At 40.3% G+C, this 21,000-nt stretch overlaps 1 protein-coding gene and 1 long non-coding RNA gene across 5 annotated transcripts in view; both read left to right on the top strand.

The window, feature by feature from the left end:
• rnpc3 (RNA binding region (RNP1, RRM) containing 3) overlaps nt 1-6,161 on the top strand; it is a 29,607-nt gene extending 23,446 nt beyond the window's left edge. Inside the window, exons 13-15 of one of the 4 annotated variants that reach the window (XM_062977950.1) lie at nt 202-334; nt 2,019-2,095; nt 5,961-6,161. In XM_062977950.1, the coding sequence (XP_062834020.1) occupies nt 202-334; nt 2,019-2,093 (208 nt within the window). In that variant the 3' untranslated portion in view covers nt 2,094-2,095; nt 5,961-6,161. The other 3 variants (XM_062977949.1, XM_008109133.3, XM_062977951.1) reach the window with 3 other exon arrangements.
• An 11,186-nt stretch (nt 6,162-17,347) lies between these two features.
• Nucleotides 17,348-20,544, top strand: LOC134298290 (uncharacterized). The gene is made up of 2 exons (XR_010005297.1): nt 17,348-18,520; nt 19,214-20,544. It is a non-coding gene; the product is annotated as an uncharacterized LOC134298290 (long non-coding RNA).
• The last annotated feature ends 456 nt before the right edge of the window (nt 20,545-21,000 follow it).

The raw sequence follows: 21,000 nt of genomic DNA, 5'->3' as shown, positions 1-21,000 counted from the left end.
TTTTCATAGCTGTTGCTTATGGCTAATCCAAATAAATGGTCTATCATGGCTTTATTGCCTGTAGAAGAAAGTTCTGTTAGCCGTTCTTATGTTCTGAGAGAACAATTTAGCAAATCATTGCTGTGCTTTGTTTACATGAATAACTCTGTTGTCACATTTAATTGTCAAATAAAGAGCCCTGTGTTTGTTCCCTTATTTTAGGTTTGATATACGCTTGATGAAAGAAGGCCGTATGAAGGGGCAAGCATTTATTGGACTTCCTGATGAGAAAGCCGCTACAAAAGCCTTGAAGGAAGTCAATGGATACCTTTTGTTTGACAAGCCAATGGTGGTTGTATCCTTTCATGAACCTCTTTGTTTTTGTTTTCAGTTAAATATTGCCTTCTTCTTCTTCATTCACGCAGTCGTTTCCGACTCTTCGTGACCTCATGGACCAGTCCATACCAGAGCTTCCTGTCAGCCATTGCCGCCCCCAGTTCCTTCAAGGTCAAGCCAGTCACTTCAAGGATACCATCCATGCATCTCGTCCTTGGTCGACCTCTCTTCCTTTTTCCTACCATCTTCCCCAGCATCATGATCTTCTCCAAGCTTTCCTGTCTTCTCATGATGTGGCCAAAATACTTCATCTTTGCCTCTAATATCCTTCCCTTCAGTGAGCAGCCGGACATCTTGGATTCTTCAAGCCCCACACATCGCATGATGTGTTCTGCGTACAAGTTGAATAGGTAGGGCGAAAGTATGCAGCCCTGCCGTACTCCTTTCCCAATCTTGAACCAGTCTGTTGTTCCTTGGTCTGTTCTTACTGTGGCTACTTGGTCTTTATGCAAATTTCTCAGGAGACAGACAAGGTGACTTGGTATACTCATACCACTAAGAACATGCCAAAGTTTATTATGATCCACACAGTCGAAGGCTTTAGAATAAATGTTGCCACCTGAAGTCTAATGCCAGTTTCAAGTAGACCCGATCTGAAAACACTGTAAAACCTTCAAGAAGCTGGATCATCCCAATTTTTATATTGGGGGATCTTTTCTTTGCAAGCACATTCTTCTGCATGTTAATACGTTGCATCAATTTGGCACTTTGAAGTACTGGAAACCAGAGGTTCTATCTGTGTAGTAAAGCTTTCTCCAGTTAAGATCTTTGCAGTGTGAAGGGCTAATACAGTCTTCAAGATCTTCAAGAAACGCCTTGGTTTTTGTGATTCTTGGGAGTATTTTGAGAGCTATCGGTGCTTCACAGTCTTAAGTTGCTCTTTGTTTGCTTTCTTATAAAATATACATCAACACCTTTTGCATAGTTTACATATTGAGCACTACAATGTAGACTTTCTCCTTTTGCTTCTGATTGTATGTATTACAGAACATCAGTGAATATTTATTTGGATCACAGTATGTGTTTTGCATTAAGAAAAACAATCTGCACAGAAATCAGGTTACCTTTCCACATATAGACATAATTATTTACAAGGTAATTTAAAATTAAATTATTCAGATAATACATTAGTAGTGCAATTCTATACTGATTTTAGAATCCTAGAGTTGGAAGAGACTACTTTGCCAAGCAGGAACCCAGAATCAAAGCACTCCCAACAGATAGACATCTTACCTCCATGTAACCGAGAAGGAAACTCGGTAGCAGCATTTTCCATTGTCAAATAGCTCTAGCCATCTGCAAGTTCTTAATGTTTAGGTGGAATCTCCTTTCCTGCAATTTGCATCCATTGTTCTATGTCTTAGTTTCTAGAGCAGCAGAAAACAAGCTTGTCTTCTCAATGTGACAACCTTTTGGTTGCATTAACATTTTATCTCTTTGTAAAACAAAATTTCTTTAAAATTCCAATGTACTTATGTTGAGGCAGATTATGTCAAATTGTGGAATAATTTATTCAACAAATGATAATTTTTTTACTTGTAATAATTAAGGTTGTGATCATACACGGAAATGTCTTTATTTTGCACTTCTTTCTATTGCTGCTGAATCACTCTTGCAATCAGTTTTCTTAATAAGAACTTCAGCAATTTGCTCGATCGGCAAGGCCTAAACCAGATGCCAAAGAAGAAAAAAGAAAAGAAAAGTCAAAAAGAACTTGAAGGTAAATAATCTTTAACATACAACTTTCCCTACGTAATCATTTACTACTATTATGATTACTTAAATGATGGATTTGTTGCTCCTAAAGTGATACATCTTTGTTTAGGCTGTCCATACTGTAAATTTATGTAAATGATAGTTCTAAGTTTATACCAGAAAGTGAGAAGTTGGGAAGCAGCGTTCCAACCTAGCTTTCAATAGATCTAGTCTAACATCTTTTTTTCCAAGCATATAAAGAAGTTAGGAGCCCCAGCTCCTCCGTACTTGACTTTTTTGGATCTTCACCATGCATTCTATCCCATGGATTATTGCAGAATTTGTCCAGGGAAGCTGGGAATAGATGGGATGGGGATGGAATATGCACCTCTGTCCCAGTGTATACTCTTAGAAAACACCAATGCATTAATAAGTCATACATGAAGGACACGTCTTTTTATTGAGAACCAATTCAGCATATGATCCTACACTTGCATTGTGCTGTGGTATAATCCAGACATATTGCTTATAATTAGGCTAAGCCTTTACATCAGTGATCTCTATTAATACTTTTAGTTACAGGGACTGATAATATTTATTTTCTCCAGTGAGAATGGGAGACCACAAATAAATCAGTTCCTTGGATTTTAAGGCAGAGTTTTGGACCTACCTCTCAAGAGCGTTCACCTTGTACCTACATTGTGGTGTTTTAGCAGGAGGCAGAGGCCTTCTGAGTACAGTAGAGTCTCACTTATCCAACCTAAACGGGCTGGCAGAATGTTGGATAAGCGAATATGTTGGATAATAAGGAGGCATTAAGGAAAAGCCTATTAAACATCAAATTAGGTTATGATTTTACAAATTAAGCACCAAAACATCATGTTATAAAACAAATTTGACAGAAAAAGTAGTTCAATACGCAGTAATGCTACGTAGTAGTACCTGTATTTACAAATTTAGCACAAAAATATCACGATGTATTGAAAACATTGACTCCAAAAATGCGTTGGATAATCCAGAATGTTGGATAAGCGAGTGTTGGATAAGTGAGACTCTACTGTATTTTAATCGTTTTCAGGCCTCTTCAACCTGAGGCCCTCCAGGTATTTTGGAACTTCAGCTCCCAGATTTCCTTATCATCAAACAAGCTGGCTAGGGCTTCTGGGATTGGAGTCCCAAGCACCTGGAGGTCTGCAGGTTAAAGGGGCCTGGTTTAATAGCTTCTTGAAGCAAGTGAATGTCATTGGATGTAATGGTGTGTATGTTAATCACCATAGAAATGTGATAGTTGAAGTTGTAGTACATAATCATTTGGAGTAAATTAGGGTCATGTCCCTAGCTGTTCACTCCTTTAAAAATCTTATCCACCCATTTCAGTTGAACAGAAGTGTGCAACCTTCTGGGTTCTTATGTGTTTTGAACCTCTGCTTCTGTGTTCCTTACTATGGGGAGATGGAGTTTTAAAAAGTTAAGGGATAGCAAATTACTCGTCTCACAGTAGAATTTGGATATATGCCATAATGTAGTTGGGATCCAAGATGCCAATCAACAATGTGTCTAGAAATTGGTTCATCTGGCCTTTTAGTCCCATTTCTATACATCAGAGAATTAATCTGGTTTCCACCAGTACAGTAGAAAAATGAGTCATGCTGCTTCAAAATCTACTGTTTTGATTATTATTAACCAAATTTTGTTTGTCCCATAAATACTGTGTAGTACATAGCATTACACTTTGACTTCTATTGGGCATTTTTTCCTGGAGGGAAGCCCAAGTCTGCCATTGTCAGAGTATGTTTTCATTTATTTTATTATCCAAAATGTTTTATCTCTATATGACAGTCTGTGAGACTAAATTGATCATTGCCATACATGGATTGTAGATTGGCACAGATTGAAGAACTTTTTCTAGCATGAATAATTTAAAAATCAAACTGCCTTCTGCTGTGTTAATAACCTTCATGACTTTATCTCATGTTTAGTTGATCTTAATTCATGTTGGGGATGTAACTGTATTTGTCAATAAACATAACTAGAGTGTACAGTATGTCTGCTACCAGTCCCTCATCTTCAGTACAAGTTCACTCATCACAAGGGGATGAATTTGCTATAGTGCCAAATAAGATGAGGGTTAGAATAATAGCTGTCCACACAAATGTGATTTTTGTAGCTATATGCTCTCAAGAGTGAGAAGTAGCTAATGAATATTGTCCCGAGATTAATGCTTCCCTAGCGTGTCATTTCACTGAAAATGATATACTGAGTATAGATGGGTAGATTTGGAGCTGGATCATGCTATCATATTCTGGCAGAAATAGAAAGATCATAGATTCATAGAATAATAATGCTGGACGAGACTACATGGGCCATCTAGTCCAACCTCCTTTCATGCAGGAAAGGCACAATCAGTACCCCTGACAGATGGCCATCCAGTCTCTCTTTAAAAGATGATGAGTAACTGCTCCTGAGACTGCAATCTTGGGCAGAACAACACTGGAACAAGAAAGAAAACATCTGCGTTAGTAAATGACTTAAAAAACAGAATTCTGCTATGAGCTCTGACATTGTACTGATAAGGTTGTTAATATAGATATATATTTGCTATGGATTCAGAGCTGTTGTGCACATTTCTTCTTGTTTTGTCAAAAGATTAAAAGGTGACCACTCTTTTACAATAGGCATTCTAAAGAGAAACCTGTAACAGAGAATAAAAGGATTAAACCATATTCTGCTGTTCTTTAGAAACATTCCTGCGTAAACACTGCAATAATACTCTCATGCAAAGTGTATCCTTTCTCGCTGTATCCTTTTTTGTGTATTTTTTCTGAAAAAATTCTACTGACATAATTTCAATAAGCCATGTTCTTGTTATTTAACAGGATACCTAAAATAGTATTGAACCACTGATAGAAATTACGAACCTGTTATAACTTCTAGGGCAGTGGTTCTCAACCTGGGATCGCCAGATGTTTTTGGCCTTCAACTCCCAGAAATGCTAACAGCTGGTAAACTAGCTGGGATTTCTGGGAGTTGTAGGGCAAAAACATCTGGGGACCCCAGGTTGAGAACCACTGCTCTAGGGTGACCTTGGAGAACCTTTTTTGTGTCCCGTATCCCCTACATTTTTGAAACGTTTGTTAAATGTGGGTCTGCAGGGTCACACAAATGGTGACACTTTTCTAATCATGCTATTGAACGTCCTGGAGTAAAGTGTAACTTTTTTTGTCCCTTATATTAATTAATCTTATTTTGGCAATCAGACATTCAGCCAGTATAGATTGCTCTGCTTACGTTGCTAGAGCTAAAATGCTATATAATGACTGAAGGCCTGAATTCAATGATATATACAGTTTTCCCATAGGGCAGTGTCCAAATAAAACAAATGAAAGCTCTGTAGTTTAAGAGTTTATTTCATAAAAACCAACCTTTGACTTTTTTTCCCTTTTGTATTTTTTTCCATATCAGTTTGGAAGCAGGATTTGAAGCAGTATTCTATGAACACTAGTAACTTGAATGGTTACCTTCCAGTTAGCCATTCTAGACTGTCTCTCATTTGGACCAAGACTGTTCTGTTTATTATACAATTCGGCAAAATCTCTCAGTCCCAAACACATTCTTAGAATTGGATCCAGAATTGCCTTCCTGCATGTGGAAGAGCTCCTTCTCCTTCCATAAAGGACTAGTACAGAAGACACTCCTCCTGGAAGAGAGAGTGTACTTTTCATTGATTTCCCTCTTTCCTGTGCTGTTTGGAAAAGTCCCACAACTTCAAGGGAAAGAACTCTCCCTGTTCCCTCCAATAATTCTGGATCCAAACTTTAAATTTGAATACATCTAGGTTTGCTAGCTGAGAAGTGTGTGTACCTGTTTAATGTGCCTTTAAATCATTCCAGGTTCGTTTTCAATGCCATGTCTTTCAAGCTTGTTCAAGCACTGGATAGAAGATGCAAGATCAGCTGGATTACTAGACAGTGTGTAAAAGTACAGAAAACACAACAGATGTATGTACATTTGCTTTTAAACAACAAAAACCTTCCAATGGGTGAAATAACTGTGGAATAATTAAATAAACAAATAAACTGCTTTTGCAATAATTTGTACTTCTTTTAATCATGCATTTGTTACCCTTGATAGCCAAGAAAATACAAGTACTAGAGAACTACTACTAATTGAACACTGATCAGCTTCTTCAACCTGCAATCCTCCAGGTATTTGTGCCTCTAACTCCCAGAAGCCTAGACTGCTTATTCAATGTTCAGGAATTCTGGGAACTGAAGTTTAAAACACCTGGAAGACCACAGGTTGAAGATGTCTGCTGTAGATGCTTTCATGGCCCTGTGAGTTAAAAGCTGAAGGCCTTTGATGTTAAGGGTAGAACACCCATTCAGTTTGCATCCCTTGTTTGTAGTTTTAGTCTTTAATGGAGAAGCATGTATATATGTAAATATTTCACTAACAGGATGCCAGCCTTGGTTTGACAGCAGTGAAGCAAAGCAAAAAGACTTAAAATACATAAAGAGATGCATCCACTATATCTTGTTTTGTTTCTTGAGATGCCTGAAGGTTCCTTTGTCGCTTTTCAGCCTTTCCTAAACCCCATATTTTTGTCTATGGTATCTCAGGTGAAATAGGCCTCAGCATTAATTGAAGATGGATCTGGGGCCTGTAAGGGAGTACCAAAAGGACAGATATTGTGGATGGATTCTGAAGAAAAAGATGGAATACAGTGGGCCTGAAGTTGTCATCTGCACCATCTAAAAACCCCTTTCCCTTAGATCCTGTTCATCAGCAATCTCATGTGATTCCCTTTGGGCTCAAGGTGAAGCCAGAAGTAGTGATTTGTGCAATGTAAGCATTACACAGAATTACGGGATCCTACCCAGGCATGGGCAAACTTGGGCCCTCCAGGTGTTTTGGACTTCATCTCCCACAATTCCTAACAGCCAGCTTGTGGGAGGTGAAGTCCAAAACACCCAGAGGGCCCAAGTTTGCCCATGCCTGATCTAACATGTACACAGCTCAATAGCAAAAAGAAAGAAAAACCTGCATTTTCAAAGTGGGCTGCTCATAGTTGGAATAAACCCCCACTGTTTGTTGGAGATCATAGTAGCTGATGTAGGATACTAATTGCCATCAACTTTAAGAAGTAGGCTTGCTCAAATAATTCGATTTCCCCGTTACCCGTTATTAATTCGTTATTTTCGTTAGTTTTGAAGCAATATACGGCCTTGATTGTCCACACGTCTGGATATCGCGGTTTCGAATCGCGAGAGGCCGTTTTTTCTTATTTCGTCGTTTTTTTCGTTAGGAAAAAAAAGCTTTTGCAAATCACCCAAACTCCCACCATTCAGGCCCTTTCCTTTTGCCCCTCAGCAAAAGGGGCGTCACGGGCTCAGCCAATGGGAGGGGGCGAGGGGGAAGGAGGCCGAGGAGGAGGAGGAAGACGGAGGGGGGAAATGGCCGCCGCCGCCTCGCCTCAGCTCAGGCCTGGTGTCTCTCTGTGAGGCGAGAAGGCGGTGGATGGAGCCGGGAATGGAGAGACCGAGAGAGACAGAGAGGGGCCCGGCGGTGAGGAGGAAGAGGCCCGGGATGCGAGGGGGTGTGGGCCAGGCCCATCCTCGGCTGCTCCCGGGGAGGGAGGGAGGGAGGACTACGACTCCCAGGGGCCCAGATTCGCACCCTCCCTCCCCCCAATACAGGTCTCCATACGACGCTACATGAACTTGAATGGATACTGTGGTTGTGTTGTCGAAAGCTTTCATGGCTGGGATCACACTGTTGTGGTATGTATTCCGGGCTCTATGGCCATGTGCCAGAAGCATTCTCTCCTGACGTTTCACCCACATCTGTGGCAGACATACTCAGAGGTTTTGACGTCTGTGCGAAGCTAGGCAAGTGGGGTTTATATATCTGTGGAAGGTCCAGGGTGGGAGAAAGAACTCTTGTCTGTGGGAGGCAAGTGTGAATGTTGCAATTGGTCACCTTGATTAGCATTGAATAGCCTTGCAGCTTCAAAGCCTGGCTGCTTCCTACCTGGGGGAATCCTTTGTTGGGAGGTATTAGCTGGCCCTGATTGTTTCCTGTCTGGAATTCCCATTTTCTGGGTGTTGTTCTTTTACTGTCCTGATTTTAGCTTTTCTGTAGCTAAAAATGCATATAAAATTGATTCTATAGGGAGGATAAATGATTGGATTTCAACTCCTACAGCTTGGCTTTCTCTGCCAATAATGGTACCATACCAAACTAAACCTCCCAAGATTCTGTAGCAGTGAGCCATCTTGGATATTGTAAGGGATTTTTTTTTTTATTATTATTATTATTATTAGACCTTGCTCCCAGGAAGGTGCCTTCGCTGTGGCTCCCAGCTTATCTATCTATCTACCTTTCCACATATTCTCCACATTGTGTGTATGTGTATGTATATTATATATACATGAGCCCCGATGGCGAAGTGTGTTAAAGCACTGAGCTGCTGAACTTGCAGACCGAAAGGTCCCAGGTTCAAATCCCGGGAGCAGAGTGAGTGCCCGCTGTTAGCTCCAGCTTCTGCCAACATAGCAGCTTGAAAACATGCCAATGTGAGTAGATCAATAGGTACCACTCTGGCGGGAAGGTAATGGCACTCCATGTAGTCATGCCGGCCACATGACCTTGGAGGTGTCTATGGACAACACTGGCTCTTGGGCTTAGAAATGGAGATGAGCACCAACCCCCAGAGTCAGACATGACTGAACGTCAAGGGATACCTTTACACACACACACACAAACACACACACACATATGCAGGGACTATATATATATACACAGTATATATCACACACACACCAATTTAACAAAGTTTCAGCCACAAAAACAAAGTTTCTGAAGTAGAACAATGACTTTCACAGTAAAGACAACCCAATTTAACAGGAAATAAGACTTTCAAACCAGGAACAGATTTCTGCAATTATTAAAAAATGGTTTATTATAAAAGCTATGAAAATTCGCCAAAAATCAGAGGATAAGGGAAACGTTCCAAATTTTGGTGAGCTATCAGTGTTAAATGTGTTCTACCACTGTACCAAGTTTGAAGAAGATCACTCAAAAAATGAGGGTGGGAGAGTCCTGTAAAGTCCTCTCCCTCTGTGCTGTTTTTGGGAATTGCGCATGCGCGTCCGCCATTAACGAATTAATTTTGAAGATAACGAATTTTCGTTAATTTCGAATTTTTTGGGGGGCAAAATTCGGAAATACCTTCAGAAACGAAACGCTGCCCCCCTCTAGTTTTGAAACTAGTTTAGAATCAAATTTTTCGTGGATCGATCAAGCCTATTAAGAAGTATTGCAGGAAAAAAATGTGCATGAAATATTGAAATATACAAGAATTTTCTTTTTTTTTTAAGTATTAGAGCTCTTTCATTATCAGAGTCTTTAAGTGGTGTCTTGCTTAGCTTTGCACTTAAGACTGGCTCTTTGTATAGACCTAAACATGGAACTAACAGATTGTGGAATAAGTAGTCACATACCCTCCAAACCAAATTAACCTGAAATCAGTCCTTTTAATTTCACATCCATCGTTTTACTATGCAGGAAATCATCTTGGATGTTTGGATGGAAACCCTGGGGTTTGCTCCAATGATTTGACCTATGGACAAAGTATCCAAAATAATTCTTCCAAAGAAATGTTGTGAACAGTAAAACAAAGCAAATATCTCAGTCATCTAACCATGAACAAATTATTGAGACAGTGTGAAATTTGAAGTTATTCTGCTTAAGAAACAACAGCTCAAACAGCATATTTTTAAAATGCCATTACTTTCATTAAATTGCAGTGTGTATAGTACGTGTTCGAAAACATTTCAATGTCAATGTGAGTAGATCAATAGGTACCACTCCGGCGGGAAGGTAACGGCGCTCCATGCAGTCATGCCGGCCACATGACCTTGGAGGTGTCTACGGACAACGTCGGCTCTTCGGCTTAGAAATGGAGATGAGCACCAACCCCCAGAGTCAGACATGACTGGACTTAAAGTCAGGGGAAACCTTTACTTATAGTACGTGACTCAGTTTTCATGAAGAGGATTCCATAGCTTTGCTCTGCCAGAGTAATTGAAGGAAAGGGGAACGGAAGAAGGCACACTGTTGTTCCTCCTAATGCATTTGTATTAACACCTTCAGCGACTTGGTGAAGCTCTGTGTCACATTACAGTAGAAAGGCAGAGCTCTCCTGGAAACCCTTTCAGGAGCTAATTTCAGCTTATGTTCATTCTGTCCAGCCCACAACATGCTCTGTAGCAGTTACTGCAGTACCAAACTATTATAATTCTGTGTGTGAATTCTGCTTAAGAAACAACAGCTCAAACGAACCATATTGTTTATAACAGCATTTCTCAACCTGGGGGTTGGGACCCCTGTGAGGATTGTGAAGGGGTGTCAGGGGTCACCAAAGACCATCGGAAAACACATATTTTGATGGTGTTAAGAACCCCTTAGGCAGAGAACTCTGAATACCGATCCACCTGTTTGGCCCAATTCTATAATTGGTGGGGTTCAAGGGCTTTTTGATTGTAGGTGAACTATAAATCCCAGCAATTACAACTCCCAAATGTCAAGGTCTAGTTCCCCAAACTCCACCAGTGTTCACATTTGGGAATATTGAATATTCGTGCCAAGTTTGGTCCAGATCCATCATTGAGTCCACAGTGCTCTCTGGATATAGGTGAACTACAACTCCAAAACGTAATGTCAATGCCCATCAAAACCTTCCAGTAGTTTCTGTTGGTTATGGGAGTTATGTGTGCCAAGTTTGGTTCAATTCCATCATTAGTGGAGTTCAGAGTGCTCTTTGGTTGTAGTTGAACTATAAAACTCAACAACTACAATTCCCAAATGACAAAATCAATCCAGTTGCACCACAGCCCATCCCCAGTGGCAAAATTACAGTTACGAAGTAGCAGCGAAAATAATTAATGGTTGTGGATCACCACAACATGAACTGTATTAAGGGGCTGCAGTATTAGGAAGGTTGAGAACCACTAGTTTATAAGATTATCAATACAGTAATGTTCAGTCAGATATACATTAATGTTTTTCTAAGGTTTCCTAGAATTAGTGTTCAGATATTGCATTGCCTCTTGGCTGACTTTAGCAGGTAGATAATGATGATGATATATAAGGTTTATTTAGAACATCTTTTTCTCTAAAGGTTGGAACATCACAGTCAAGAGCAAGGACAATTAAATAAAATCAAGGGCAAATATCTCAATCATCTAACCTACAAATCAGAACAAATTATTGAGATGGTTATGGTGGGAAATTAGAAGATTGCCAGTAACTTCCTTCATGTGCTTTCTTTACTTGTATTAAAAATGCATTGTGTTTTTTATGTGTCTCATTATCTGTGAAGTGGGTTCCATCGTTTATCTGCCGGAGTAATTGAACAAAAAGGTAACAAGAGATGGTTGCTCCTAATGCTTCTTTAACAATAAGAAGAAGAATATTTCTTACATCCCTCTCCTCACAACTTGAGGCAAGGTACAGCAGAGTTAAAACATAGTCATATAAATATTCAGTAAAATGTAGATATTAAGACATATTTCTGCAAAATATACATTTTAAAACACATGGAATAATTTAAATTTCATAATTAAAAATTGACTGGGTAGGCCTAATGAAAGAGATAGGTCTTTGGTTTGGGAGGTCATTCAACAGTCCTGATTCGCCTGACGAAAAGCTTGTCTGGGTGACAAGTTGCTCTTGGCTGGTTGTAGATCTCTCTCCCCCCCCCCCCCCCCCGCCCGCAAAAAAGGACCTCAGTGTCTGGGGTAGATTATATGGGAGAAGATGATCCTGGATGTAAGCTGGATGTAATGGTGGATGATGATGATGATGATATATAGATATCAAACAGAATCCTCCCAGCTGGCATGACCTCCAAATGTTGCTGGACTTTATCCCCCATCAGATCTCAGCACAGTGAATAATTATGATGTGTGGGTGTTGCAATCTACCTGTTATTCCTGTAGGTTGGCATCACAGAGCAGAACCCATATCTGCCCGCCCCATCCCATTTTTGGCAAACGTAGCCCATCAAATAAAATAAACCTTCAAAAAAGAAGGGGAAGGGTCTTATTTATTGTTCGTGTTTTCAGTTTTGATCAGAAATAGAAACTTCTGAGAAGTTTCACTGTGCTGAGAGTGGAGAATATTAGCCTTGTTGAAGGGACCATAAGCCAGAAAGTAGTAAACTATTGCCTGTGTAGTTTTGTCCCTGCATATACCCCTCCCTTCAGGAAGTTCGAAAGGAGAGAAGAAAGCTCAGAGTAAACAAGTTAGGTCATTGGTATCACTTATGCCAAGTAGGTGTGGAAGGTGAGGAAGACCCTCAGCCATTGGTCAATTCTAGATAAGGCCGAGATATAAAGTTCTTTGTTTGCTACGACATGCTTTGCGGCAACCATTTGCAAATACAAACCTTTTGGGGTGTGTATGGCTGTCCCGCCTTCTCATAGCTATTTGAAAATAAACTTTGCTTTTTGCATCTCTCACGAGACTGAGTTTCTCTGCCTGATTTCCCTCCTAAGCCAGGACCCTTTGAAGGTAATTGTCTTACATTGTCACATTGCCTTTTCTTTAGGAAGCCTGCTGTTCACAAAATTTTAAAGTGAAAAACACTTCCCTTGGGCCTTGTCAAACTATAAAATTAAAAGGGTTTCTTTCGTGTCAGAAGTGATTTGAGAAACTGCAAGTCACTTCTGGTGTGAGATAATTGTCCGCCTGCAAGGACGTTGCCCAGGGGACGCACTGATGTTTTGATGTTCTACCATCCTTGTGGGAGTCATCTCATGTCCCCGCATGGAGCTGGAGCTGATAGAAGCAGCTCATCTGCACTCTCCCCAGGTTGGATTCAAACTGGCAACCTTCAGGTCAGCAACCCAACCTTCAAGTCATCAGCCCTGCTGGCACAAGGGCTTAATGCACTGCACCACAGGAGCTCCCTGTGAAAGGGTGATATATTACCCTTTAACTCCGATATTCTGTTTTAACTGCCATTTTAACTGCCAAGCCCTTTGGCTGTGATCTTGCAGAGATATCAGTAGACAACACGACCTGAAGTGAGATCCACATGGAATTTGGGGAAATCCACCATTTTCCCTTCTTCCTGATGAGTTGCCCATTTCCTTCTTTTCTGGACATTTGACCCATTCCCAGCTATATTTTCACTTTGGAGGCTTTTAAGCAGAGGCTGGATGGCCATCTGTCAGGGGTGCTTTGAATGCGATTTTTTTTGCTTCTTGACAGGGTGGCCCATGAGGTCCCTTCCAACTCTATAAATGATAGAAACATGGAAATATGGAAATAGTTAAATATATTATCAGGATTGTGCAAGGCCGAAATGTTTTATGTATTGTGTGTGACTGTTGTTTTATAGTTTTATAATTTTAATGGTTTTAATCTATTGTCATTGTTATTGTTTTGATATGTGTTGTTTTATACATGTAAGGAATTGGATTTTGCCATTGATTATGTTGGGAACTGCTTTGAGTCCCCCTAGGGGTGAGAAAAGCGGTATATAAGTACAATAAATAAATAAATACATTTGAGAATATCTATATTGCGGGATGTGTGTCTAGCTGTGGCAAAGGTCTGAGTGTTCAACCCTCCTCCGTCCCTCCTCTTCTCCTTTCCCTCTTCTTCTCTCTCCTTCTCTCCACCTCCTTCCCCCTCCCTTGCCTCCTCCCCACATCTCACACACATCACACAGAACCCATACATCACACACCACATACACACCTCAGATTACCTCATATACACCACACACATCACAAACCACGCACACACATCTGGCCCTTTTCATATCTCCCTTTTCATGTCACCTCTTTCTCTTTTCCTCCTTTTTCTTTTCTATATCTCTTTGTGTCTTTCTCTCTCTTTTTTCCTATCTCCCAGCACTTTCTCTCTCTCTCTCCTTTCTCTCTCCTCACTTCATTCTCTCGTTTATTTTCCATTATTCCTCCTCTTTTTCTTTTCTCCTGTTTTCTCCTTCTCCTTTGCTTTCTCCTTCTTTCTTCTTCTCTTTTTTCTGTCTTCCTTCTTCTCTTTGTTTTTCTCTTTTCTCTTTCTCTTTGCTCTTCGGGCTTCCTTTCCTCTTCTCCTCCCCCTTCTCTTCACCTCCCCTCTCTCCCCCTCCCTTTTCCCTCCCCCTCGTCCCCCCCTTTCCCTCCCCCCTTCTCCCCCTCCCCTCCCCTCCCCTCCACCTGGCAAGGAGTAAACTGGGAATACCTGAGCAGAGGTACAGTAGAGTCTCATTTATCCAACACTCGCTTATCCAACATTCTGGATTATCCAACACATTTTTGTAGTCAATGTTTTCAATACATCGTGATATTTTTGTGCTAAATTTGTAAATACAGGTACTACTACATAGCATTACTGCGTATTGAACTACTTTTTCTGTCAAATTCGTTTTATAACATGATGTTTTGGTGCTTAATTTGTAAAATCATAACCTAATTTGATGTTTAATAGGTGTTTCCTTAATCCCTCCTTATTATCCAACATATTTGCTTATCCAATATTCTGCCGGCCCGTTTATGTTGGATAAGTGAGACTCTATTGTATTTGGTACAGAACTATATGCCTTGCCCATTCTTGGATCTGAGTGAAGTTCAGCACTGGGACTCTGTAGTGACATTGGTTCTGCTGGACTCAGCTCCTGATTCAGCAGCAGCTCTTGGTATTTATGTGGAGACCTCCTCTCAATTTCACCAGGAGAAGAACAAATGTGGCTTCAAACAGAAATCAAAGCTCCTTGGTTACCCCACGTTCGTCAGCATGGTTTCTTCACGTGAGTCAAATGCAGCATCGTACAAAGTTTGTTCTACAAGTCCTACTATATAGTCTTGGCATTTCCTTCTCTGTTTCATTGAAACAGCTTATATTGGGGTAGCTGGGTTCCTGGCATGGGGGTCTTCAACTCATTTTTCCCTGCTGGAATTCTGAATTGGCAAGGAAGCTTCCTTCTCCGTTGATCTTTGTTGTTTGGATTGAGGAGAAATATTCCATTTCCCCATGAGATGTTCCACTAAGTGCAAGACAGACATGAGTTCAACTGAAACCCCAATGGGAAGGAAAGAGTGAAACACCTTGCCATGCTCCATGACAACAGGGTAGATTATGGCCCCATTCTATGTATTTTGTGAACAGAAAATCTTGCATCCAAAAATCAAATCACATGATTAATGTAACATTACATTAACTCCCTTTATGCCATTAAAGAAGAACTGAACCACCCAAGCACAGACTGAGGTTTGGAGAATTTTCTTGAATTGAGCCACATCTCTGCTCTCTTTTCTCAACACCAGGTTTCACCCATATCTTTCTGGCCCATTTCATATCATCAAGTCTGTGGACAGAAAAATTCCTGTCAAGTGCATAGTGGAATATATGTGCCTTCTATGGCCCATTACAACAGTGTGCAAACTGTGCTGTGGTTTGTAACCCCAAGGGCCACAGCTGGTGTGGGCTCCTGATCAGAGCGACCAAACACACACAAACCATCACAAGGGAAGTGTGTGGAGATGGTTAAAGCCAGAGAGAGAAATAAAAGCCAGTGTTATGAGAGAGACCCCGGTCTGCAATCATGCTTAACACAGCCATTAACTCTACAGTTGCTGCAGTTAGGAGAAGGTGAATGTGCTGATGTACTGACTCATGTACAGATTTCTATAAAGCAACTCATGGAATTTGAGGAAGTTGGTGGCAAAACTGTCAAGGGAAGAAGGAAAGAACTGAGAGAGGGGATGAGCATCATGGAGCCCTCTGCAGGTTCCAGAGGCTGTCAGGAAAAAACTTGTTTTCCAGGGTTCATATTTTGTTCCTCTACAGATTACTGAGTCTGTCACATCCTTTAGGGAATTTTAGCATGAAGGAATATATTGAAAAAAATATGAGATGTATTGAGGCTAAAACATTCGCTTCTTCTTTTTCCTTTCTATTTAATTTAACTTAACAAAATATGATACATTTGAAGAACAAAATGTAGAGCACTTTAACGAGCATGGGCTTATAAAGTGAACTTTGGTTCATTTTCCCTTTCAGAGTTTTCTAAAAAACATTGTTAAACCTAATTGTAAAAATATCATTTATCATACCCATTGGCCTCTCTCTCTGCCAGTCTGTCCTAAGAATTTGTACACAGTTGTGATGCTCATATGTTGTCTAAGCAATTGACTTTTCATTCACTTTTCACACGTGAAATTTCTGATGAGGGAAAGAAGTCACTGAACCCTTTGTTTGGGTACTGGAGTGCCTTGTGCAGTTAGACTGCAAGATCTGTGAAAAAAGCTTCACAAGACCCTCTGTCTTGTCTACCCACCTTCTCATCCACTGAGATAACCAGTCTTATCAATGTCAGAATTGTGGAGAAAGATTCCATCAGAAATCTGGCATGAAGCACCCATTCAGCGATACAGGTGAATTCCCAGTACTTGAGGTCTCCAAAGCATTGTAATGTTCCTTTCGTGCTTTCAGTGAACAAAGGCATCACTGTAATTCGATGAATGTAATTTGTAAGCCACTCTGAGTCCCCTTTGGGGTGAGAAGGGTGGCATATAAATGTAGCAAACAAACAAACAAATAAATAAATGTTTCTGTTAGTGTGATCTCTAAACAGAACATGACACATACTTCATTGGTGAAAATTGCAGGGGATTCTGCCAGATGATTTGAACTCAAGATCGCATATTGTTCCTAGCTGAGGATGATGGGTGTTGTATTTATTCTCAAGGTTTTTTTGTCAGCGGGGATGATGTGTAGCAGAGTGAAATCCAAAAAATTCACCATCCTTCTCTCCAGACTGTTTCCCCGTGTGGAAAAACAGCACTGGACAAACTCACTCCAGCAGATGAGGGTTCAGTTGGTAGTCCAACGGCAAACAACTTTATTTACATGATCTATTTACAGATAGAGCAAATTCAGTCCTTTCTCCTCCATGAGTCCTTTCCGAAAGAATCATGCACACACACAGCCATTGCTCATCGCTGTTCTCCGCTCAACACAGGAAAACACACTCCCACTACATTCCACAGGAACAAGATAGTAAGTCCCGGTTAAAACACACTTGACCCCATTGGTCCTGTGATACATCAATCATAGCAGACTCTCATTAACTCCATAATTGCTGAAACCAGATTGATTTTAACATTTCACAATACACAATACCCTGACATTTTTCAATGAGAATTGGCTACATTTAGAAGAAGAAGAAGAAGAAGAAGAAGAAGTTGTTGTTGTTGTTGTTGTTTATTTGTATCCCGCCACCATCTCCCCCGGGGCAGCTCACAGAAGTATCAAATATAAAACAATAACAATATACAATACATCAATAAACAATAACATGCACCAATTGTAATATTTGCAAATTAACCAAAAAGAATAAAAACACACTTATTAAAAACATAGAATTTAAAAACAGTGAGGTTGTAATAGTAGATTAGCAAAGTGCACATAAGTTGTAAACTCAAAACATAGATAAAGTGCTACACATTCGTTTGAGGTCAATTTGGGATGAGAGGAGCCCTGAGGTAATGTCAGATAACCAGAAGTGTGACCAATGCAGAAAGGTCAGGAAATATAGTTATGATTATGATGGGGATTGGCGATCTTAACCAAAGGCCTGGGTGAAAAGCCAGGTTTTCAGGCTCTTCCGAAATGCCATCAGGGTGGGGGCTTGCCTGATCTCCATGGGGAGCGAGTTCCAGAACCAGGGGGCCACTACAGAGAAGGCCCTCTCTCTCGTCCCCACCAACCGCGCTTGTGACCGGTGGAAGCGAGAGGAGGGCCTCCCCGACAAAGGAAGAGATCGAACTTCCAAGGCCACATGTTTCCACATCGTATTCTTTCCCTCTAAAGTAGTGTCTTATTGCTGTGGTGCAGCAATAAGTTATAGTAACCCTAAAGCAAAGCTATCAGTGTTTTGTTTTTTGGCAGGATTTATTCAGAAAAGCAATCCCTCTCCCCTCTCATTTCCACCCCCTAAATATGTTAGAATTTGTATATAAGTATATTCCTGATTAATTATGAAGTCAGGACGATTAGACAAATCTTGGTGGCTGATGTAATCATGTTTCTAATGCAACTATGTAGTAATCCCAGACAATAAGAATGAAGTAATGTAATAGTTGTTTCATTAATATTTGTATACATTGGGACAGCAAATATAACATTTCACCTCAATGTGGATTGGTATTGCTGATTGGCGTTGTTGCTGTTTTCTTGGAGAAAGAGATAGGTTGAAGAATGTGTTGTTGAGTAGAAATAGAGAGATTGTTTTATTCAGACTGTTTTGTATTGCTGAACTACAAGAGAGAAAACCTTCCTGTTTTGGAAATATACTCTGTGTCTTCTGTTCAAATCAGGTAAACTCCAGGGTTGCTAAGAACCAGAGCTACTTGTATACAGACTAAATGCTAAGGTAAAAATACCTAACAAAATATTGCCAATGAATCCCTGTGATAGGGTTACATTATGGTTGCCATAAGTCAGAAACAACTTAAAGGCACACAACCAGGAGGCTTCCTCTGAGAATTAGAAAGTGTGACTTGTCCATGGTCACCAGTGGGCTTCCAGGGCCAATCAGTGATTTGAACCATGGTCTCTGGAGTCATAGTTCAAATTACTTCACTACTCAGGAAAGACTGAACATGAGAAGGATGTGAATAAGGATATGAACCTGATTTGCTTATTGAAAAACGTCCTATCATTGAACAAACTTTAATACATTATCCAATGCACTTTTAAGTGTGGAGTCCAAACTTCAACATCATTAATGCACTTGCTACAAGAATATCGTAGTATGGGTTGAGCAAGCATATCATATCTAGAAATCTGAAATCCAAAATGCTCAAAAAAAAATTAAAACCAATTTGAGAAGTGCTAAGAAATGCTATTTTGTCAAATATTTTGTTAAGACTTGTGTTAAGACCTGTGGGAAATGCAGAAGGAAATTGGTTTTGGAGACTTCAAATCTATATCCCAGGAAGGTTTGACAGATCCTGTTAGTTAATGATTTTTTTTTGTAATTGTCTTTTCATAGCCTTTTACAATTTAGGCAGGTTCACTAGTGAAGCTATCTTATGCCATGGAATTTTCTTATCATTATCCTCAGGTGAGAAGCCCCAGAAGCATCAGAAGAGCCACAAGCAACTAAGATTTCAGCAAGAGCTTCAGCTTTAGAACAAGTCAGAAACATGGCGATGTCAAGCCTTTTTTGGCTGTGATCTATGTGGTAAAGGCTTCCAGAGAACGGTGGATCTGCGGCCACGTGGAATCATCAGAAACAGTGAATGGATATGCTGCCTGGTACCTGCAAACTAGGAAGTTCCTTCTGTTCCCCAGTTCTCCTTTTTCTGAAAAAGTTTTCTTAGGAAGACTGAGTTCCATGAGTTTATGTGGTTAACACACTGTTCAGTGTGACAAATAGACTGATTGTGTCTTCATTTGCAACACTTTATAGCTAAAACTGGTTGAAAATGAAGTATTTTCAATCTGGGAACTCCCCCACTCCCAGTTAATTGGACAGGGAGGGATTTTGATCCGTTTCTTTTTGAATTTCAATCTTATCTGTACCATAAAGATGGTCACACATATGGCAGAGAAAGTCCCAGGCCTGTTCTGTTGCCAATGATGTCTTTAATTCTTGTCATTTGGGAAAAGCTACATTATGGGATGTGTCTCCAACTGTGGAAATGCTCTGAATGTTCAGTCCTCTGAAATGGCTCCTACAAGTGGTGGAGGTTCTTTCTTTGGAGGCTTTTAAGCAGAGGCTGGATGACCATCTATCGGGGGTGATTTGAATGTGGTTTTCCTGCTTCTTGGCAGGGGGTTTAACGATTCTATCATTTTATGAAATGCATTATGGTACAGTTTGTTCCCCACTTCCTTCCCCCTCCCTCTCCTCACCCTCTCTTCCGCTCCCCTCTCCCCCTACCTTTCATGTCCCACTTTCCTTCCACTATTTCCCACCTCTTTGCTCTTCTCCCCTCCACACATCACACACACCTCATACACCACACACAGCTCACAGACCTCACACATCAGACGCCTGATACATTTCACATATCAGACACATCATACAAACCTCACACATCTCTTATATGTCCCATCTCATATCTTCTCTCTTCTTTCTCTGCCCTCTCTTCACTTTTTCTTTTCTCCTTTGCTTTTTTTTGGCTTCTCTTTGTCCTCTTCCTCTTCTTCTCTTTCTCTTTCTTTCTCCCCTATTCCTCCTTTCCCTCCCCCTCTCCATTCCCCCTTCCTTTTCTGGTTCGCCCCCTTCTACCTTCTCCCTTTCCCATTTTCTAGAGCATTATCCTGCCCCTCTTCAGCTCTGCTGAACCACAGCCTCATTTTCTCACTTCTCCCACTTGATCCTCAGCTTATTTCAATTTCTGCAAACTGAAATCAAAGGATATAAATAGTACACATTGAATTGTGAAAGAGACTTTTGGGTTTTTTTTCAAGGCACCATTGTACAGAAATCGCTGAGTCATGTAAGTAACTCAAACAATGAGAAGTAGGTAAGAAATATTATTGGTTATTCCAAATCTTCCTATGGAGAGAAGACACAAGATACAGTAGAGTCTCACTAATCCAAGCCTCGCTTATCCAAGCCTCTGGATCAGGGGTCCCCAAACTAAGGCCCGGGGGCCGGATGCGGCCCTCCGAGGTCATTTACCTGGCCCCCGCCCTCAGTTTTATAATATCATATATTGTATATACATATAATATTGATCATAATATTATAATGTAATACAATATAACACTAATAATAATACCATATAATAATATAGATTATATATTCTATATTACATATAATATTGCTAATAATATTACAGTATAGTGGTATGGTTCAATATAGTAATATATAATGCTAATATTGTGCTATGCTAATAA

The sequence above is a fragment of the Anolis carolinensis genome, chromosome 4, assembly GCF_035594765.1.
Source record: "Anolis carolinensis isolate JA03-04 chromosome 4, rAnoCar3.1.pri, whole genome shotgun sequence".
Classification (NCBI taxonomy): domain Eukaryota; kingdom Metazoa; phylum Chordata; class Lepidosauria; order Squamata; family Dactyloidae; genus Anolis; species Anolis carolinensis.
Note: the sequence above shows the minus strand (reverse complement) of the source record. Positions and strands in the feature narration are given on the sequence as shown.